The sequence below is a fragment of the Eriocheir sinensis genome, chromosome 34, assembly GCF_024679095.1.
Source record: "Eriocheir sinensis breed Jianghai 21 chromosome 34, ASM2467909v1, whole genome shotgun sequence".
NCBI classification, from domain to species: domain Eukaryota; kingdom Metazoa; phylum Arthropoda; class Malacostraca; order Decapoda; family Varunidae; genus Eriocheir; species Eriocheir sinensis.
Window position 1 is genome coordinate 7100189 of NC_066542.1, and position 21546 is coordinate 7121734.

Consider the following 21546-nt stretch of genomic DNA (forward strand, 5'->3'; position numbering starts at 1 on the left):
ATTTTGTGTTGTAGTGTATCTTACAAAACTGGATCTCAAGTAACTATCAGTGAATTTTAGTTTAAATTTAAAATGGCAATGTGAGATTTAGTTAAAAGAAATTTTTGTTTAAGATTATAAAATGCCAGCAATAAAGGATATCTCTTTCTGAAACACACACACACACACACACACATAGATGTAATATTTATTCAGCAAACTAATATCAAAGCATAAAATAAATTGTGTACAAATAAATCTGTAAAGTTGAAACACCAATGCAAAATTATAATAGATTTTAATGAACCAATATCTAATCAGAGTATTGAAAGAAATTAAAGTTATGGCTGATATGGTAATGATTCTCTCTCTCTCTCTCTCTCTCTCTCTCTCTCTCTCTCTCTCTCTCTCTCTCTCTCTCTCTCACCCCCTCCATTCCTGTACATGGGCGTTAAGTACAAAATTCAGCCTCCATTGCTATTATTAAGAACAGACAAGAAAGCAATTAGGTATATAATGATGGGTATCAGCCAGAAGACACAAATAATGAGTAAATAAATGGATAAATCAAGTAAGATAAGTGGCACAGAGTAAGGGGTGACTGCTCATGCCTTCCCCCAACTCTGCATCGTGGTACTGTATAACCCAGCACCATAACTGTACAAAAGCATATATACAGATAAGATTAATGCAGGTGAATTATTTAATCATGTATTGTGGTTTAACACGGACGGGTCAGCCAGCCTAGCGTGGCAGTTAAAAATAATGACATTGCACGGTAAGGGAGATCCAGTGGAGGTGTGTGTGACTTATTGCATTCTAGTCAGACCATTTCAAAATACGTAGCCTGTTTGAACGCTCATTTCTGCGGGTCCTTCCATCCCCTCTGCTTTGCCACACAGTCTCCTCTCATATGTTACTTATAGATAACATATGAGAGGGAAAAATAGGTGTTGGGACTGTATGGCAGAGCAGAGGGGAGGAAAGGACCCACAGAACTGAAGGCCCAAACTGACTCTTTGAAATGGTTTGACAACAGTGACTGGTTGAGTGTGTCTGTCCAAGCATGTAATGGAGCTGGTGAGATTCCCGTATTAACTAATCTGCCCGTGAATACTTGACGTGCATAGCCTCAAGACCAAGGAGACTATGGCCTATATTCTAAAATCTATCAAGCTCCTATCACGGCTATTTCTAAAGGCCAGAGAGAAGATTAACTGAGTTTTCATGAGTGATTTTTCCAGTTACAGACGTATAAAACTATCACCCGAATCACAGATGTATAAAACTATCACTTGAATCACAAACTATTCCTTGAAAATCCTAGACACTTCCATGAGAGGCTTTTAAAACAGACGAATTTGGGTGCTGATAGGTTTAAGAATACCAGCTTATATGCTGTAGACACACACTGGTGTTCTCGGATTATTTAACAATCTCGTAAGGATGATCACAGATATAATAGGGTTTCTTGGCCATTTGCAGTATCACCTACATTACATTGTGGGTTCTGCCTTATTCTGTTCTTGGGAAGGCAGTCCTATCACAATCTCATACGGGAAAGTCACCGGGAAGCAAGTAAAGCCAAAGCAAAATTAATCACACGAGGGTCAGAGGTGTGGAGTCTCCTCACTCTTGTATGGTGAACCTGCCCCTGCCAGCGCCGAGGCCCCAGCTGGAGGTGACGAGCGGCGGATACCAGGAAAAGCTCCATTAACATCGTACAAAAATACCCCTCAAAAGCTAGCTTGGCCTGTCCATTACCCCAGTGCACAGAAAGTGACTCTGGGTTGGTAGCATGGAGGAGACACCAAAGAGGATTTTATATGCCAATTTTGCTCCATATTGATTCAGCCTTACATGAAGTACAGATTTTTATGTGGATCTTTCTAAAGCTGAGGGGGTCGTGGGAGTTAAGAAGGTTGTGAGGGTATAGGAGAGGTTGTTGGGGTTGAGAAGGGGGTTGTGGGGGTTGAAGAAGTTGTGGGGGTTGAGAATGAGGTCAGAGTTGAGGAGGAGGTGGTAGTAGTTGAGGTGGAGGTCAAGGAGATTGTGGAGTTGCAGAGGAAGTTACAGGGGTTGAAGTATCATGGATTGGGGAGGAGGTTGTGGAAGTCAAAGAGGAGATTCTGGAGGTCAAGTAGAAGGTTCTGGAGGTTGTGGATAAAAAAAAATGTTCTGAAGGTCCAGGAGGAGGTCGTGAGGGGATGAAGAGGGTGTTGTGGAAGTCAAGGAGAAGGTTTTGTAATCGAAGAGGTTGAGGAGGAGGTTCTTAAGGTCGAGGAGGTCAAACTAGTTTCTGGAGATTGAAAGGGTTCTGAAAATCAAGGAGGTTGTGGAGATAGAGGTTGTGGGGGTTGAGAAGCAGGCTGTTTGTGTTGAAGATAAGGTTTGGAGGGATGAGGAGAAGGTAGTGGCTGAGAATGAGGCTGTGAAGGCAACGCGGCTGACAGAACAACACGGAAATCAAAACATATCGGCTAATCCATTTTTATTAGTGGTGTCGCCTCCATATATTAACCTCCATGGCTGGTAATATATCTGTTTTGAACTCACTAATATTACTTCATTTAGGCTACTTACTCTTAGGAGAACTTATCACAAAGCTGAATGCTGCTAAACATATACATTATTTGATTCTAAGTCCATTCAAATATACAGAAAAAAGTCTATAAAAATCATGTATAGCTATATATAATGAAGCTACTCAAGGTAAAAAGGAGACTATTATAAGATTAATAAAAAAGTCCTTGGTAAAAGCAAGGATACTTTATGTCGATAAAAAAAAAAAAAATATTGAAGACTTGAAGCAAAAAACAGTCAGTATACCCATTCAACAGATGTTTGTTGTATAGAAAAAAAAAATGTTACAGACGCAGTGAAAGGTGAGAGGTCAGGTGTTAGCCCAAACATAAAATAAAAAAGGAATGACCCGCGTTCAGTGACCAACCAGAGTTAACAGATTATCGTACTCAAAACATCACATTAATCGGTTTCGGGCCCAAAAACTGCCACCCCCCACAAATAACGATGCCCAATTAAAATCATTGTTAAAACAGTTAATTATTGATAGTTCTTTTTTAATAGTAATGGGTAAAAAAACGGAAAATAGAATGTGCCGAATAGGATAATCTGGCAACTCTGTACTCAGTAAGTCAATATGGCGGCGGGTTCTGTTGAGTGCGGAGGTGCAAGTCACGAGTGGATGAGAAATTCGTGTTAGGAGCTGCACGGAGGCTTCATAACGCTTAGATAACTTGTGATATGAATTAACAAGTGTTAGTGATCACGGACACGGTAAATCAAGGCCAGAGCACACGGGGAAGCTACGGAAATCAAGGTGGAGGAACAGCAGGCAACCACATCACTCAGGTAACAGGTGGGATTCGTGTTGGCCTTCATTTTAAGTCTTTTATGATTATTTTGGATCAGCAGCTTCATAGTCCAATACCATTTTAAGTCTTTCATGATTATTTTGGATCAGTTTCACAGTCCAATACTTGACTGATTGATTGATTGATAGTTTACTGTTGCAAGTAAACAATAAAGGAGAATGGAGGAGCAATATTTCATTTGAAGCCTTTTATGATTATTTTGGACCAGCTTCACAATCCAATACTTCATTTTAAGTCTTTTATGATTATTTTGGACCAGTTTCACAGTCCAATACCGTAAGTTCGTAAGCTCCACAACCAAACAGTACTACGAAAATTTCTTGTATAGTACGTGTTAACAGAATACATATGACAACAGAAAAGCAGTTGATTAAGTACGAAACGAGATATCCAGTCGTTAAATTACCAGTCTTTTCCCTATCCTATTCACTGTACGAAATGTGATTGTACGCCTTCATTGATAGTGATTTAAAAAGGAGGAAATTTTAGAAAGCCACACAGGAGTTCGCTTGAGTATCTGGCATTGAGTAGAAAAGCTTACAATGACTGTGCTGGACTGTCGAACTGCTGGCCCTTAATACTGTAGATGGAAACGCCCAATACCTAACAACCAGATGACCAGCCGGGCAGTTGGTAGTTAGGTGCTGACGTCACTTAATTTCATCTTTCATCAGTAGTCTGGAGTTAAGAGTTACTGTCTAGTTGTTTCAATCTTCACACTCTTTACAATTGATATCCGGGAGTTTTGAAAGTTAGAGTACATTTTTGTCAACGGAAGAGCAGTTGTTTAAGTAGGAAACGAGATATCGGGGCGTGTATATTATCAGTCTTTACCCCGTCCTATTCAGTGTTCATAATATGATTCTATGGCGTGATTTTAGAGGTAGTTGAGGCAGTGGAGGTTTGAAGGTTAGTAGAATACAATAATGACAATGGAAGAGCAGTTGGTTAAGTAGGAAACGAGATATCGGGGCGTGTATATTATCAGTCTTTACCCTGACCTATTCAATGTACCTAATATGATTCTATGGCGTGATTTTAGAGGTAGTTGAGGCAGTGGAGGTTTGAAGGTTAGTAGAATACAATAATGACAATGGAAGAGCAGTTGGTTAAGTAGGAAACGAGATATGGGGCCGTTAATATTATCAGTCTTTACCCCGTCCTATTCAGTGTTCGAAATATGATTGTATGCCGTGATTTTAGTGGTCATAGCGTAATAATCTAGAGTTTATGCCTGCTACAGTGTGATCAGCTGATTCTACGTCAATAAAATGAACTGCACGCCAGATGCTTAGTCTAGACAGGTTTATCGTGATATATTGACATTAGTGACTTTATTTGCCCTTGTAGAGGCTGGTTATTGAAATGTACTGTCGTTTTATTCTTGTTTTTGTTTTTCTTTGGGTTTACAGTGAGGTTCCAATCGAAGCAGCTTGTTATAACCTGCCCGATGCCTATATTCCTTATTTGGTTATTATTCATAGCCTATTCGTTTACTATTATCATCATTAGTGTTTATTCGTATTTATTTACTACTATCACTATTCTAGTAAAGGTAACGATTCATATTGTCCCTTTGTTTTCGATAAAGGGAGGTGATTTTCTCTTGAGAGTAGAGATCGAATCTGAATCGAAGCAGCAAAAGAACCCTTAGGACACGTACAGAAGGTGAAGTACCGAACCCGCGCTCTGCTTTTCGCGTTTTCTTACCAGCAGAATCCCACTTATTAAACCTAGCGAAGGGTAAACTTTCACCACTAAAACAGTAACCCATCGCCGCTTAAATCGCAACGTATCGCCGCTGCAATAATAACTCGTCGACGCTTAGATAAATATTGAAGTGAGAAACTGAGGAGACAACAGTGGAAGTGGCGGACGGCGGGAGAGTCGATCCGGATTTTTTTATTTTTTTATTTTTTTTATTTATTTTTTTAGTACAAGTTAGTCATTTATACTCTGCATATATCTTATGTTGAAACATGTCTTAAGAGGCTCTGATGTGTGCTGATTCGATTTCTACTCTCAAAGTTGTGGAAAATTGCCTTCTACCCACAACTTAGAGGGACCTCAAAAGAAATTGGGGAGAGAGAGAGAGAGAGAGAGAGAGAGAGAGAGAGAGAGAGAAGGCGAACCTGATGAACTTCGATCACCACTTCACTTGTATGAGACACTGATGTGAAGCATTAATATTGTTAAATACCGGGTTACTACGAGGACACATGTAAAGTTTGGGGCATACGCTATAGCTGCGCGTGGATGCGGTGCGCTTTCCCGTCGCATTAGCTGAGCCTGTGGTGGGTAGAATCGATTACCCCGGGACACAGGGCCAGTGTGACATCCGGGTTACCACAGTATCTTCCCCAGGTTTCCCCAGGCACCCATTTATTGACCAGCCCGAAAGGGGGGATGAACAGCTGGGTAAGTTACACGCCGACCGCCCAAGCTGGGATTCGAACCCGGGCCCGTGGATTCAAGGCTAGGCACGCTAGCCGCTGCACCACGTTACGTGCCCGCATGTCAAGGTTATGAGGGGGGAGGGGGCATGCATATTGCGAACAGGGACAGGAGTATATGGGGCTGGTTGAAGGTCTGATGGACGACCATTATTGATTGGGAGACGGGTTTTACTGTCATGGCGTTACGGCTGTGACAAGTTAGTGGCACTGCACCCTGACACTCACCTGGCAGCTGAGTGGCGGCGCGCTGGGTCCTGCTGCAGGTGGCGACGATACTCGCTGCCGGGACGAGCACGGGCGTCGGCGGGCGGCAAGTCCATGGTGTTGGTGCGGCGGTACACCGGAGGCCCCGTCGACTCCCCTGCCAAGCGGCCTGTGGTGATGGTGCGGCGGTAGGGGCGCTGCTCCCCCTCCCGGGGGATAGTACCACGACCCCTGCCGCTCAGTTGGCTGCCTGCAGATAGTCGTGTCAGGTGAGTCAGGCGGCGGGATAATTCCTCCCGGGCCTGGCTACGAGTATCCTCCACGCTGCCTGGCTCGGGGCTTCGCATGCGGCCCACCGAAGGCTCGCGGGAAGACGGCTCGCCCCGCTGCATTGCGCCGTCCGCTGCAACCTGGCCCGCTAGTGATCCTGCCGCAACCGCCGCTGTCATGGCATTCTGCACGCAGGACTCCCCTGATGACCGGCTCATGAAGTCATCGGGCGCCATGGATGAGGCGCGGCGGCTGTAAGGGCCGCCCAGCAGCTCCTCGGGCGGGTTAGACTGCATCCTAGCACCGTAGGACAGGTAGTCGTCGCGGGGGACGGAGGGCGCACGGGGGTACAAGTAGCGGTCCTCGTTGGGCAGGGAGGGCATACGTGGGTGGTGTGGAACCTCCCCCGTCATGAGGGAAGGCTGTGGCCCAAGCAGGTGGTCGGGTTGGAGGGAGCTGCCCCGCTGACCACCTAGATGCATAAGAGCGACAGTATCCTCAGGCGGCAATGATGTACGTGAGCCAGGTCGGTTAGGGTCCCAGGACGGCGGGGAACGAGGGGAAGAAAGCCGGCGGGCGCCGAGTACCGCTTCCTCTCGCTCCTCCTTGAGCAGACGTGCCTTGGCTGCCGCCAGCTGCTGGTCCATATCCTCGCGGGTGTTAGCGCGCCGTAGCTTGGGCCGCTTCTTCTCCTGGAACTTGGAGTAGTAACTCTTGCGTGTGATGCGGTCCATCACGCTTTCGTCCTCGGCTTCGCTTTGACCTCGCTGCTCCTCAGGGCACTCCCCAGGGTCTGGGGTTGGACTGCTGGCCTCGGGAGGATTTTGAATCTTACCCTTGTCACCTTCAGCAGCTATGCTGGTGGTGCTCTGAGGTGTCGTGGGTTTGGTTACGGCTGGAGTCTTGCTTGGCGGAGGGGTGGAGACTGCTCTGCCGGTGTGATAGTCTCCTTCCATGGCCCTCCCGGCCGCATCCAGGTTGGTGGGGCGGCCGTTGCGACGGTTGGCCAGGGCCGGGGAGAGGCCATAATTGCTGATGGAGGGACCGGTCGCCGCTGTCGCCACCCTTCCGCCGCCACTCCCACCGGGTCGCACGCCTCCGCCGCCACCACTGCGTTGCTCCTGCGTCCCCATATTGCCGATGCGCGAGGTAATATCGCTCTCCAGTTGCGACAGGTGGTTACAGATGCTCTTAGTAACAGACTCAAGCGTATAATTCGGTTGAGTTGGGGCCATGGTTGTGGTTGTTGTTGTGTTAGTGGTGCTTGTGGTGGTGATGGTAGTGGTGGTTGTAGTGGCGGTTGTTGTCGTCTCCGCGTCGCCCTCCTCCTTGTGAGGGGGGTGCAGATCCTCCTCACCCTTTTTACCCTTGGCTTTTGGCGGCTTTCTGGATTGGTCGTCCTCTTGCGGAACTTTGCCTGGCGCTGCTGATGCAGCCTTACCCACGTTTCCAGCGGGACGCACCTCCTCCTTGGAAGAGTCCTTGCGCCCCAAGAACTTGTTCAGCGCATCGGTAAGCTTCTTGGACGGCTTTTTCTCAGGCTTGTCGGCATCGTCGTCAGCGTCGTATACGCTGGTCTTTGAAGCACTCTTCTCAGTACGAGACTTCGTGAATCTCGAGGGACGCTTCAGTCGGAACTTGTCCTCCTTCTCCCCCGTCTCGTCATCTTCCGCCACCGTCGAACGAATGTTGTCGGCTATAAATGAAGCAGACCTGTTAAACTTTGAAGTCAACATTTTGTACATGGACTTTGGCTTGTCAGGGTCACTGGAAGCGGTCTTCTTCACCTTGGCCTTGTCCTCGCACTTCTCAGCCTCTCGTTCTCGGCCCTGGGTCTTTTCAGCCGCTGCCTCGATGGACTTACCCTCTCGCCCACTCACTTTAGTCGCGGGGATGGAGCCGTCCTTGACTCTCTCATTCTTAGCCGTGCTCGAGGAGCGGGTAAGACTGGCCGAAGGCTGGGGGCTGGAGACCTCACCCGCTCTGCTTGCCTCAGTCTCCCCTGCTGGCGGCTTGGTGACTTCGCTCTTCTCGGTTAACGTTTTTGATCTCTCTAAGGATACTTTGGGCCGCTCTGGGTTGACTTGTGTTGGGGGCGACTTGAGCCTGGCGTTGGTTACCGTCTCCTTGTTGATGTTATTGTTGTTATTAACCACAATGTTGTTGGCATTAGCGTGGTCGAGGGGAAGCTCCCGGGACTTTGAGCGGCGGTAGGCCTCGAAGGGAGATATCCGTTTGAGCGTGCCAGAGTTGAGCTGACCAAATTTTTCGCTGGCCGCCTCGATGGTGGGCATCAGCTCCCGAGACTTGCTCTTTCGGTATACTTTGGTGGCCTGCAGCAGGCCACTTCCGCTGCGGGGAATGTTGCTGCTGCTGTCTTTATTGGAGCTGGTGGCGGTGTTTTTGGTGGTGTTGAAACCGAGGTTGGAGTTATTGTTTATGTTTCTGGTATTGTTGTTCGTAGTTGTAGTTGATGCAGCAGTAGTAGTGGTAGTAGTAGCAGTGGCGGTGGTAGTGGTGGTGGTATTAGTGGTGGTACTCCCAGCCTGGCCGACACGTATGCCCTTGAGAACACTGCCCATGCTGCCAGTGTTGGTTACACCAGAAGTGCTGGATTTCAGGGGGATGCCGCTGCTCGATCTGCTGGTGCCGAGAACGCTGCTGTTGTTATTCTTGTCGCTGCTGTCGTTGGCCGCCACCGGTAAGCGTCGCGGCAAAGTCCTGGTTGATGGTTTAGCGTCTGCCTCATTGGGTTGGCCGACAACACAGTTCTGTGGACCATTAGGTTTATCAGGCGGAGCTGGGGAATTATCTGCTGCCATGGAGGCCACACGACGTGGCTTGTTGGAATCCATCCTAGCCAATGAATCCAGGGCGTGGCGGAGGTCCTCAGATCTGCCTCTTTGATATGGGTGCATGTCCACGGCGCCCCTCCCCACCGCGGAGCCCGCCCCTCCTTGCATACTGCCGACGCTTGGTCGTGTCCAGCGGAGGCTGCCGGTCCTGTCTCTGCTGAGATTAGCGGCGCCGCCCCCGCCGGCCTGCAGCGGAGCCCTGTGGCCAGGGCCATTGACGGGTACCATCGATGAGGTTGACATGGCTCTGCTGTGATTGGTTGTGGCGGCCTCACCCGGCGCTAGGCAGGTGCTAGAGGAGGATCCCATCGCTGCCGCCGTGCTGAGGTCAGCGTTACTAACCGACCTGTGGTCCCTGGCCAAACCGGCAGGGCAGGTGAGGTGGAGAGCAGGGTTAGAGGCGTAGTGCGGCCTTCTAGTTCCACCCAGTCCCGTGCCCCGCCGATCTCCCGCCGGGATCGAGTCGTCGCCTTCCTCCAGTTCCCGCACCAGTTGCTGCAGCTGTTCTTGTACGCTCTGCTTCAGCGCTGTGGTGTCGTCGCCGGAGTGTTGTTGCCGAGAATCGCCAAGGGAATACTGCGACGCAAGTGCGCCGTTTTGAGTGGCAGCGTTGTTATTTTGTCGCTGCTCACAGTGCCCACCATCCCTCCCTAAGTATTCCCCCGGCGTGCCACCCACGGTAGAGTGGGGGCGTCTCAGCGGGCCTCGCAAGGTCCCGTACATGGCCGCTATTCTGTCGGCGTTGTCCTGCATTCCTCTGCCCTGCTGCTGGTTGGAGCCGCTGGAGGCTGAGTATGGTCGTGGCAGTGACCTTCCTCCCCCCGGGTAGCCGCCTCGGCCACCCCCTGCAGCCATCTCCTCGTCGGGAATGTTGTGCAGCTCTCTGGAGGGCGCACGGGAATACTGGGGTCGGCGACCCATCGACCGAACCGACGACGCCTCCGAAGTGTCACTCTCACCGCCGTCCTCCGCCCCCGACCAGCGCGACGCCCGCCACCCTGTAGACCAGACATCACCTCGTTATTAGCGGCTCCACGCCCTTCCCTTCCCTTCCCTGCCTCGCCCCTAACACTAGCAACTATAACTCGTCTATCATCGGTGGTGAGTAGTGTGTCTCGATACCTGGAACCTTTGCCTTCCATCCTCCGTGGCGCAGTGGTGGGTCCATTGAGCCTGCCCGAGTGTGTCACCCTACTGATGGAAGACGTAACCTTCACTACCACACCTGCTAACACCTCAATAACTACTACTTCTACTACTACTGACTACGGCTACCACCACTATTGCTGCTGCTATCACTACACTTGTTTGCGTCAATGCGGCAGTCACAGGAATAAGTTTACTTGCTTCTCAGTCAGGGACGTAAGGCGCATCTTTTCTCTGCACCTGTTTGGTCCCCAACGGTTAAGTAGATTTATGTTTTTGGTTTGATCGCAAATTGATCTTCGCTGCAATCATATTTGTATTATTTATTGTCAGCCACTCAATCAGTTGCACTCTTGCAAAACTGGAAATGTTTGTGCTTTACCTTATTTATATTATTAAAACTTGCTTGTTATTTTTTTTATTATCAGTATGCAGTGTATTGTATTTTTAACTTCAAAGAAATCCTAGAATGAGCACTGGAATGAAATATATCCTGTCTGACAGCTCTTCAACCTCTGAAAAGTCTGTTGTAATGTTTTGGAGTGTAGTGGAGTGCTGGCGCGAGTGTGAACATGTAATATTTCCATGTACATCCCCTCAATATCTAGCATTTTTACTAAAGATATAGTACCCCAGTTGGATGGCAATCTCTCTCTCTCTCTCTCTCTCTCTCTCTCTCTCTCTCTCCACACACACACACACACAGCTGTACCCAGAGCTCACTCATTCAGGCAGAGTAATTGGTTGGCGATCGCGACTCCATCGCGTGGTCAGACCATGGTGAATTACACACACCGTAAGAGCAGCAGTGGCATAGCTGGGGGTCTGCACTTGTGGGGGAATGGGGGGTTCATGGTGATGGCAAAATTATCAGTGGAAGGGGCCCAGTGTCCATCTCTAGTAAATGAATCTGCATTTTTCTCAAAATTTCTTATTGGGGGTTACATTTGGGAGCCAGCTTTTCTTGGGGGATCCTAAGCCCCCATAGCTATGCCAGTGAAGAACAATAATAACTCAGCATCACTTTTTTCATTAATTATTCCACCTATTCATTCTAAGCATGATTGTGGAGGCCATGAGGCTTGTGATAAATATGACTGTCACTTACACTTCAGTACCTACTCAGGTGACTAATTAAAAAGTCGTGTGCTTTTATTAGTGTCTGCAGAAGGTGCTTCATAACTGAGTATGACATTCATTTTGTAGCTTTACTTCATGCACACACACACACACACACACACACACACACACACTGTTTTATATTATACTCATACTGAATTGTCTACATTCACAGACTTTGTGCTCTTTGTGCTTTTTCAAAATAATAGATGTTATTTTCATGGTTTTCCTTCAAGTCATTTTCTTTTATCCGATGTTCATTCCAACTGGACAGAGTGTCATATGCGGTTATATAATGTGTGCCATTTATATCCTGTGCCTGTATCAGCTTATTGTCTACCATACCAAAACCCATTTCCTTCCTCATCTCTTCCTATATTGTAACTAACTTCACCCATTCAGCATCAGTCATTGGTTACAAGGAGGACATTCATCACTGCATCTCTTCCCCACATATCCACACTTCATCCAGTGGTCAAGGATGTATACAACTGAACCTTTTCTACCTCATTTCCATCTCACAGACCGACCCAGCAACCATCATTGACTTGTCACAGTAAGGGCATTAGCTTATACCTTATCAAACTACATAATTACCACAGTTCATCTCCATGTGGTCTGTTTATTGGGACTTTAATGGCAGTTTCATTCAAGTAGGGCATAGGAGAATAACAAAGTCCCTAAAACAGGTACCCTAAATGTGCTCATGCTGGCCAGCTGCACAGACTGAGTCATTACTAGCCCCAGAGCTTGATTCTTGGCTGCATATATTTTTTCATTTGGAGTATATAATAATGTGTTTTCTTGGCCCCAAACTTTACTTCAACCTTAACTCTTAACTGTAAGCCCCTATTGTTGTTACCAGACTTACTGTGAATGTGTGGCTGGTATCAGAATGGGATATACATTTATATATTTCTAACTTCCATGAACATTACTTTGCTCTGAATCTATCCTGCTGTTCTTTGGGATTTGGTGCATATCTATTTTCTCATTTCATTGCATTACCGTGCATAGTGTCATCAATAAGAGTAGCTTTTAGCAGTTACACAAAGAGTCCAACAAGTAGTAAGTTGGTACACTTTTTACTTTACATAGGTACCTTTTCCTCTCGCAACATAACTGCATCACCTTCCTGTTGCCTCTGGCAGCCAGGGCACAGCAGAACAAGGCATCATCCAGCCCAGCTCACTTGTGTTTTGTGCCTCTCTCTAGCAAGATCACAGTAATCTGTTCTTGAACTTGGAAAATAAGAATTGGAGATGGAGGCAAAGTTTTCAGAGGTAACTGGGAAACTGGAGTAGTAGTAGAAATTGTTGTAGGTAGTAGTAGTAATAGTAGTAGTGGTAGTAGTAGTAGTAGTAGTGGTAGCAGCAGCAGTAGTTGTTGTAGTAGTAGTAGCAGTAGTAGGAGGAGGTGGTGTTGTCACATACTCATTTTCCCTCTTTCTCTCTTCACTGCAGGCAATAGTGTTGGGAGAAGATGCATTTGTGTTTCAGTTGATGTGTAACCTTCACCTTCAGGTAGATTAAAGATTGGTATGATATCTTCAGTGCAATTATAGAATAAGACTGCATAAAAAAATCATTCATCAAAGATGAATTTGAAATACCATCAGCAGAATTCCTCCTCAGATTCAATTGTGTCTAGTTCCACTTGATTCAAATACTTTTACTTAATCTTTTTACTTACAACATTTTTACACTGCACAGTATCTTTCCACCATCACCCCAAGGGTCAAGGTTACACAGGTCACCCCTGTGGAGCCACATGGAGAGGGGAGGGCAGGGGCTCCCACACCCATGACCCGGTGGGTGTCTCTGGGGCAGGCAGGGTGACTCACTGACTGAATCTTTGACTCACTAATTCACTGACTGACTACCATGGAGAAAACAAACACATGCAGAGACTTGGCACCTTTGTTGTTAATTTTGCAAACAACACAACATGTCCCCCACACAGCTAGGCAGCCGAGAGGCAACCACTATAATATCACACAGGAGTATTGTTCTGCTCACATCACAAGCACATCACATCACTCCTACCCATGCACAAAGAAGGTGAAAACTGATGGTATACATATTATATAGGAATTACTTACATACACAAAGAGATTAAAAAGAAAAATCAGGCCAAAATACATTGTATCAGTAGGAGAAAAATAAGAATATAGGACATACTTGTCGATACAGTATATATATATAGTATATTTATAGTGTATATATGAATATAACTTTATGCTATGACCACATCAAGATCATTAACAGCATAGCATAGGTAACAGCAGCTAGGTCTGAACCAGCAGCCAGGGCACGGAGCAGGGCTGAGCCCAGGAAAGTGAGCTCAGACCTGCTGGGGCAGTACTAAGGGGAAGATGAGGGGCTGGCAGTAGGGGCTAGGGACTGTTTCACTCTCTAGGCCTACTTAAACCTTCAAGTCTGCTTTCCAGTGAAATAATTGTCCACAGAGTTGACAAACAATCAAGGTGCTAAAACTTTGTGTAGTGTTTCACACTGAAACCCCACAAGAGGCTTAGACAAAGATGATGATTATGAAGTGAATCAGTCCAGCTGTTCCAGTTTTCAGTGAGTGATGACTTATAACCAAGGAAAAGGTTCACCTTAGGAGGTGACATAGTAGACTGGTCATGCAGTTCTATAATTTTACTATTAATTTTTCATTGTTGCCCCAGCCTAAACTACCTTGCCCCCCACCAGCACCATAATGCTCTTCACACAGAGAAAGAACACCTTACATAGGCACCCTCCAATGACTGAATGTTGGTCACAATGTCACTGCTATCTGTTGTGCTTTCAAAACTTGTTACAGAGAACCTGTCAGGAGGTTACGCCTGCCCCTGGCAGAGCTTTTCCTATCTCCACAATTCAGTTCTCACTATTCAACACTTCCTTTACTTTTCTTCTACCTTTTCATGACAACAGATGCTTATTTTGAGAGGAAGAAAATATATATTAATCTTTAAATCTTCAAAACTGAGCTATCACTCTGCAACATGGCACGTTGAATCATAGTAACAGTAGTCGCTATTCTAGTAGTAATAGTTGTATATTACAATGCACCGCAGTGAGGGAGGGGAGAGAGGACAACGCAGGAGATATAGAATAGCAGCACCACCACTGTCACCACCAATGTTCATAGTCACAGACAGGCACGGTACAGGGAACGTGATATGCTGAGGCAGTAAAGTAGCACCCATATCACCACCATCATTATCAGCAGCAGCACAGTATGGCAGCACCAGAAGGAAGGTTTCATATCCACTTGACTTACACGTAATGCACTTACGTCCTTCCTTCAATGGGACCTCTCCCACTAGGGACACTCCTATCCTCACACACACACCACTTAGGCTTCTCATATGCATATGTGTGAGTGTGTGTGTGTTTGTGTGGAGACTGCATGAGGAGGAGTATGAGGAAGAGGAGGAATCACTCCCGTCCTCCCAGGAGATCTACGGCAGCAGCACTACAGCCATGCTAGGAGGAGGCCAGGAGGAGCTAGGAGAAGTCAGTGAGGAAGAAGGGGTCTGGGTGGAGGCGAGGGGGCGGCAGGTGGAGGCTGTGGCGGAGCTCTCTGACTGCAACACAACAATACAACCGCCCACTCACTACACACGCCTGCATTAGTCACAACACTACTAGCAATACCACACAGTCTGCACTTCATATATAGACCAAGGTTCACTTCTTAGACCCCAGCAAATGTTTACCACAGATAGAATCTACTTTGAATTACGGTACAAAAATAGTATCCCGAGTAGCAAATATACTAGTTATGTTAATGGATTACATACGATCCATAGTTACTGGAATCGGATTATAAGTTCATATATGTCAAGGGCAGACTGCATAGATATCTTTTCTTTCTCCAGCCATCATTACTAGGAGTCCTTCAAAGGTCTTGTTGTTGTTTTCTCCTTGTTTGACTCAGTGACCGAGGGAATGATGGACTGATTTTTTTTGTCTGAGATATAGGGAAAGTATTTTTTTTTATGCTTTGTCAAAAATGAATGAAAGAGATAATGACAAGAAGCCTTTAAGCACCCCATAGTTTTTTTTATGTATGCTTTGAGAAGTGAGCACTGAAGGCTTTGAATGACAAGGAAATCAGGCTTAATAAATGGACCTATGATGACTGGAGGAGATTGGTAACACTAAAAAACACTAATACCAGAAAACATTAATAACAAACACTGAGTCTTCATATGCATTAGTTCAGAGGAAACAAAACTGAAAACAATTGTAAGCTAAAAAAATCATTACCACTACAATTAGACAAAACAAAACTGAAAAGTAATCATACTCACATTTGTCTTTCTCTTGTTTGAGTCTGTCTAATGGTTTTGTGTATTATGTCTGGAGTGTTAAGTAAGTCTACCAGCAGTTAATGTGGGAGGATGGCCCCTCAACGCAAGGCCAAGACAGGGCAGCAGGAATACTCAAGGGTGCAGGGGTTCTATGCAAGGGGCTCTGGATTCTGTTTAAAATTTCTTAATATCTCACCTGAAATTATCTTTTTATTTTATCCGACTGAGACTTTCTTTCAAATTCAGTAATCTCTTGGAAGGAGTCTGAAATTTCACTTATAATTATCTGCCTTTGTCTATCACCTTGAGACAGATAAACAGACAGAGGCAGAAGAAAAGGTAAATGTCAGCCCATCAAAGGCCCAGGAAGTTCATTATTACATCCAGGGGCCGCTGAGCCTTCAAGAATCTGGCCTAGAGAACAAAATAGCAAGAAGCAACTACCATAATGTTTGTAGGGTTATGTGAAGCAATGACTCATTCAACACTTGCCATATTACTGTTAATTGGCAGTCATAAATTATAGAAATTACTCACTCACATAACACTTAATGAATTACCTCTAATAAACAGATTAATAGGGAATCTTTTGTCCAGGCTACTGTCAATTCTTTTGAAGAAATCAAGAAATCAATCATTTGAGATATAAGATGCTTATGCTGTAAGAGTTTAATTTCATCATTCACAATTGTATATGTTTGTGGCATGGCGGATAAGGTCTTTGCATTCAGGCAAGTGCTGATGCATGGTTTGAACGAGGAGCCAAGAGTGTTTGTTGTCAAGATGAGGAGGCTGACCCAATAAGTTGTAATGATTCAAAAGGGCTGAGAGCAAACTTCTTATCTTGTGAGTGCATGTGTGTGAAGGTAAAGTTGACAAAACCCTGAATAAAGTGGACTGAAAAGTTTCTCCTTAATTTGTCATCTATTAACAGCCTTCAGGCAATATGACGTTGAAAATATCCACACACTGACTTTCCTGTGTAATGAATTCTTAAGTACAGAGGAATTTCAATATTTTTTTTTGAGGTTTATGATAAATATATTTGTCACAGAAGCTAAATGGGTAATGAGGAAGATACAACTGTTACAAAAACTTAGTGAGTCACATCAGGATATTGGAGGTAGTAGTAACAGTAGTCATGGTGGTGGTGGTAGTAGTAGTAGTAGTAGTAGTAGTAGTAGTGGTGGTGGTAGCAGTAGTAGTAGTAGTAATATTAGTGTTGGAGAAGGGGGGAAGGAAGGGAGGAGAGTGATACCGCTGTGCATATCTTTCTATTAATGTTGCCTCGCCTATTGTGCTCATTTGTGCTTGTCTGCATATATGTAAATGTCTGTGTGTTGCCTGTGTGCTGAGAGGGTTCATGCTACTTATGTGTGCACTTGTGTCAGAATGCACAGTCGTTTCTTGCATTTTCTACTCATGTAAGGGAGTAGACACATTTCTGTTTGCCTATGTATGTATGTGTCTGCATATAACACCAAGTGGTGGTTTCCTACTGCGTACCTCTGGGCAGTGTGCCAAACTGGGAGGCTGAGGAAGGCTCGGAGAATAGAGTGTCGGCATCTGAGGGGTCACGGGACACACTGCGATTCCAGAGTGGTGAGCCGAGACCTCCTAGTCCATCCTCGTCCCTTCCTAGGCTGTTCCTTGACATTGTCTCTGAGATCCGTCTGTGGGAATCAAGAAGGAGGTGTAGAAATTAGGAGATGGGAAGATTACTGTTGATTTGTTTCAAGAGATATTTGGGGTGTGGCTATGGAGAATATGGGAGGGGCTGAGATCCTACTGGAGGGTTGAAGGGAAATCAGAGAAAGAGGGAGAAATATACTTATCGTGAAGGAGTATTTAACAGGGAGGGATGTAAATGGAAGTATGACAGGGACTAGTTGATTTGAGGCTCGAAGAAGAGTTATATCCTGTATGAATGCCAGACTGACATAATTCATCTTTGTAGGGGATACAAAAAGGGCCAAATGGAAAAGGTGAGGATAAACTGTGGATATGAAAAGTGGACAGCAATGCAAGAAACTAGAGATGATTTCCTAGAATATATATATATAAAAACTAGGTAAATAAACACACAAACAAATACACAGACATACCTGGCAGGAGAGTCGCGTGGAGAGTTATAAAGCGATGACCAAAATCCTGCTGAGCCTGAATGCACAGCTCCAGGAGGCATCCCAGGAGGGCCGCCGGGCTCTGGAGTTGGCCGATTTGATGTTCGGCGCACTCGGTCACCCCTCCCATCCTCGGCATTCATCTTCCGAGTCAGGGAACGGACGCGGTTGAGGAGGGTTGAGAAGAGCGACTCAGCTGTCAAGATCTGGAAGCCATCATCCTCGTCCTCCTCCTCCTCCTCGCCGGCTGAACTGAAACTCTCGCTGTGGTCGAGTATGAAGCCACTGCCGCGCCCACGCCTGGAGGTTGAGGGTTCAGGTTACTTCAAGTTAGATTAGGGTCGAGTGGGGTCTTCTTTCCTTAGCTACTTTGTGTTTGTACTTTACTGATCATCATATACAGGAAAAATAAAACTAAAAAAAAAGTGTGGTGATGAGGGTAAAAGTTGTGATGGTATATATTGTGTTGGTGGTGATGGTAGTGATAAATAGTTGTAGTGGTGGTGGTGATGGTCATAGCAATAAGCTGCAGTAGTGGTTGTAGTGGAAAATGTGTGGTCAGTGGTGGTGGTAGAGTGCTAGTGGCAAGTGTAGTAATGATGAAGGCAGCGGTGGTGTTTGCCATAAGTGGGTGGTTCTGAGGGTGAAGGAACAGGCATCCCTCATCGGTGACTGATTGCACTACTGTTAATGTGTTTAAGTATGAGTTTAACAGAGATGCGCTCCTGAATATATCATCCGCGGTACATATACATTAAAATATCTCCCCAACCATAACAAGAGATGCTTTTATAAGACGTAAGAGGCACACATTCATAAATAAACACATCGAATCAAACATAAATAATATAGTGAAGAACATAAACACAGACTGTAAGCTTTGTGCACGAGATAAGCTGAGAATTCAAGGCTTGCAAGACTGTGAGAACCATAAGAACAAAAAATTGGGCCGTCATATAGAAAAAGAAGCGTCGAAACCTTTGGGAAGTTTAAGCAGAAAATCGTATACCTGGAAATACTTGTAATAAGGATGGCGGTGCAGGGCAGGGAGTGGGAATGATAATAGTAGATGCAGCAAGAACAACAACGAAAAATGGTACAGATAGGTCCTGAATAGTGTGGTTCAGGAGTATGTAGCGCAGCTTACGAAATATTCAGCCCCAAAAGATGTCGTGTTGCAAGCAGGTCTAAAACAGCACAAGTCTTTGACCAAAATGAATAAAATTGGTGTGAAAGTAAGATATGTGGGAGTCAAATAGTGCAGCCCATAGGTTACATGCATCGAATAGCACTAATTTAAACAGTACAGGCTCATGTATCCATCAAAGTCTCTCAATACTCAGGACAACACTGTACATAGTAGTAGAGGTATGTAATAGTGGTAGTGGTGGTAGAAGAAGTGCAGTAGTCATAGAAGTAGTAGTAGTAATAGTAGTAGAAAGTCCAACACTAATGGCAGAGTAGAGGAGCTAGAAGTAGTGGTGACAATCAACACTGGCAGTAATAGGGGCAGGTCAGTATAAGTGGGTATTAGAGTACCTGTTAGTGTGTGAGTGGCGAGAGGATTGCCAAGTATAGGCAGTGGTGGTGGTGGAGGACTCAGCCAGAGAGAGCGTCTGGGAGAGCAAGGAGCACTCGGAAAGGAGGTCTCCCGCTTCCGTCCCACTGCCACCACCACACACCAACATGTTAGTCACAGGCACAGCAAACACTTCTTTAGCAATGAGAGATTAGAGAGCAAGGATAAAGGACCACATGCTTCTTCTCTTCTCTTTTCCTTGCAGTATCAACCTCATTCTTTCTCCTATGTACATCTCGTCTCCTTCACCAGCAAGCATTATTCATTCATTCAGAGATATGTTCATTCCTATCCAAGCATTATCGGAGTTGCCAGAGAGAGAGGTTAGTTACGAGGAAGGCTTCAAGATAAACGGACTTACCCGAGGGTGTTAGGATGGCCAGACAGGGTGCGGCTGAAGGCTTGGTGTGCCCTAGCAGCCCCGATTCCTGCCCCAAGTCCTGCTCCCTCGTCCATGTGGGGCGGGGGGGTCACAAAGCCCTCCCCCTCAACAGCTATCGGAATGATTCGTTCTCGCCTCGATTTCCTGCAAGTGTGGAGTGGCGAGTGAAGGACATGCTTATGGGTGTGGTGAGAACATCAAAACTGGAGAGGAGATAACTACCGTCTGGGTCATGCATATCTATTTCCTTGAGTTCTATATATCTATTACCAAGGTTCTGCATAGACACTACCTTATATTGATGTAGCTACTGCCCAGGTTCTATATATCTACTGTCTGGATCTTGTATGGCTGTTTGACTAGGTTCTAAATAGCTTCTGCCCTGGTCTGCATAACTATTGCTGCCCAAGTTCTATGTAGCTGTTGTCTAGTTTCTGAATAGTTATTGTCCAGGTTCTGCTTAGCTTTTGTCATGGTCTGAATAGCTACTGCCTTGGTCTGCATTGCTGTTGTCTGGGTTCCATATAACTGCTACTGTATTGATTGTATATGTGGTCTGTGAGGGAGGAAGAAAATGCATAGAAGAGGGAGAGGAGGAAGAAGAGGTAGGGAGTAGGGGGAAATATATTGTTTTAGGTTGAAGTGATTGATTGGAGCTGTTTTTGTCTAGATTCGTTTCCTTTGAAGTTTACTTATTTTCAACTTTAGTATGTTGTCAATGATCACTTATTTTAATCTTAATATACCTGAAGGAATGAGAGCTGTTTTTTCTTCATTCATTTCCATCAAAGTCTACTTATTTTTAACTTTAATATGTCATCATGGATTACTTATTTTTAAACAATATACCAGAAGGAATGCAAGAAAGATAAATAAGGTATAGTCACGTCAAGGTTCGAGATTAGATGTTGGTATATTTTTAAACAGACTGTGCTGGGTTCTTTAAATTTGTAATACTCTGTCTGCCACTACAACTTTTGACAGCAAAGTTACTAACACATATTCGGACTATCGTGGCAAATGTTTTTTTTAATAGTGTACTAGCCTAGACAGCAATTTTACTATTTTCTGTTCTATTGTCACAGTTTAATGCTAGTAGTGACACTATTACTCTATATTATTTAGTTTTTTGAATGAATTTACATGCAACAGCGAATCATGTCTCGTGCGTAATCTGGCACACCTACATGCCACGGGTTGTTATGGATCATTTAGTTACAACTGCTTCCTTCTACGTTTGTTTTAGTTAATGAAATATACTCGATCTTTTTGTGGCTAAATGTATAAACTTTGTGTTCCGTGATGCTATATATTTTCTGTAAGGGTGTATATGGTGATGTTAGACGATACTACAGTCAGTCAGGAACTAAAATGTGGAGGGGAGGGGAGAGCACGCCATACAAAGGTTAAAAGTGTAAACTACTGAAGGTGGGAGGGAAGGTTTCAATGAGGAATGAAAGAAGGAAGGAATTAGGAAGGGAAATGAAAAAAGAATGGTAATGTGAGTGAGAGAGAAAGAAGAAATGAGATGAAGTGTATGGTGAGGATCAACAGACTGCCTTGCTACTTTTATGGTGAAGAGGAGGAGGAAGGAAAAGGAGGAGGAGGAGGAGGAGGAACAGGAGCATGAGCAAGAGGAGGACTCAGTATCTAGTATAAAATAAAAAAAAAACGAAAAGGATAGATAACATAGGAAGAGGAAAAAAAAAAA

General features: G+C 45.2%; 1 protein-coding gene across 10 annotated transcripts in view; it reads right to left on the bottom strand.

The window, feature by feature from the left end:
• LOC127006993 (serine/arginine repetitive matrix protein 2-like) overlaps window positions 1-21546 on the bottom strand; it is a 95499-nt gene that overhangs the window by 3573 nt on the left and 70380 nt on the right. For 8 of the 10 annotated variants that reach the window (XM_050877463.1, XM_050877462.1, XM_050877461.1 and 5 more), the window contains 6 exons: window positions 19815-19979; window positions 19414-19539; window positions 17857-18174; window positions 17258-17424; window positions 6056-10157; window positions 1613-1654 (listed from right to left, as the gene is read on the bottom strand). In XM_050877463.1, coding sequence (XP_050733420.1) covers window positions 1613-1654; window positions 6056-10157; window positions 17258-17424; window positions 17857-18174; window positions 19414-19539; window positions 19815-19979 — 4920 coding nt within the window. The remainder of the gene's footprint in view (window positions 1-1612; window positions 1655-6055; window positions 10158-17257; window positions 17425-17856; window positions 18175-19413; window positions 19540-19814; window positions 19980-21546) is intronic. The other 2 variants (XM_050877458.1, XM_050877455.1) reach the window with 2 other exon arrangements.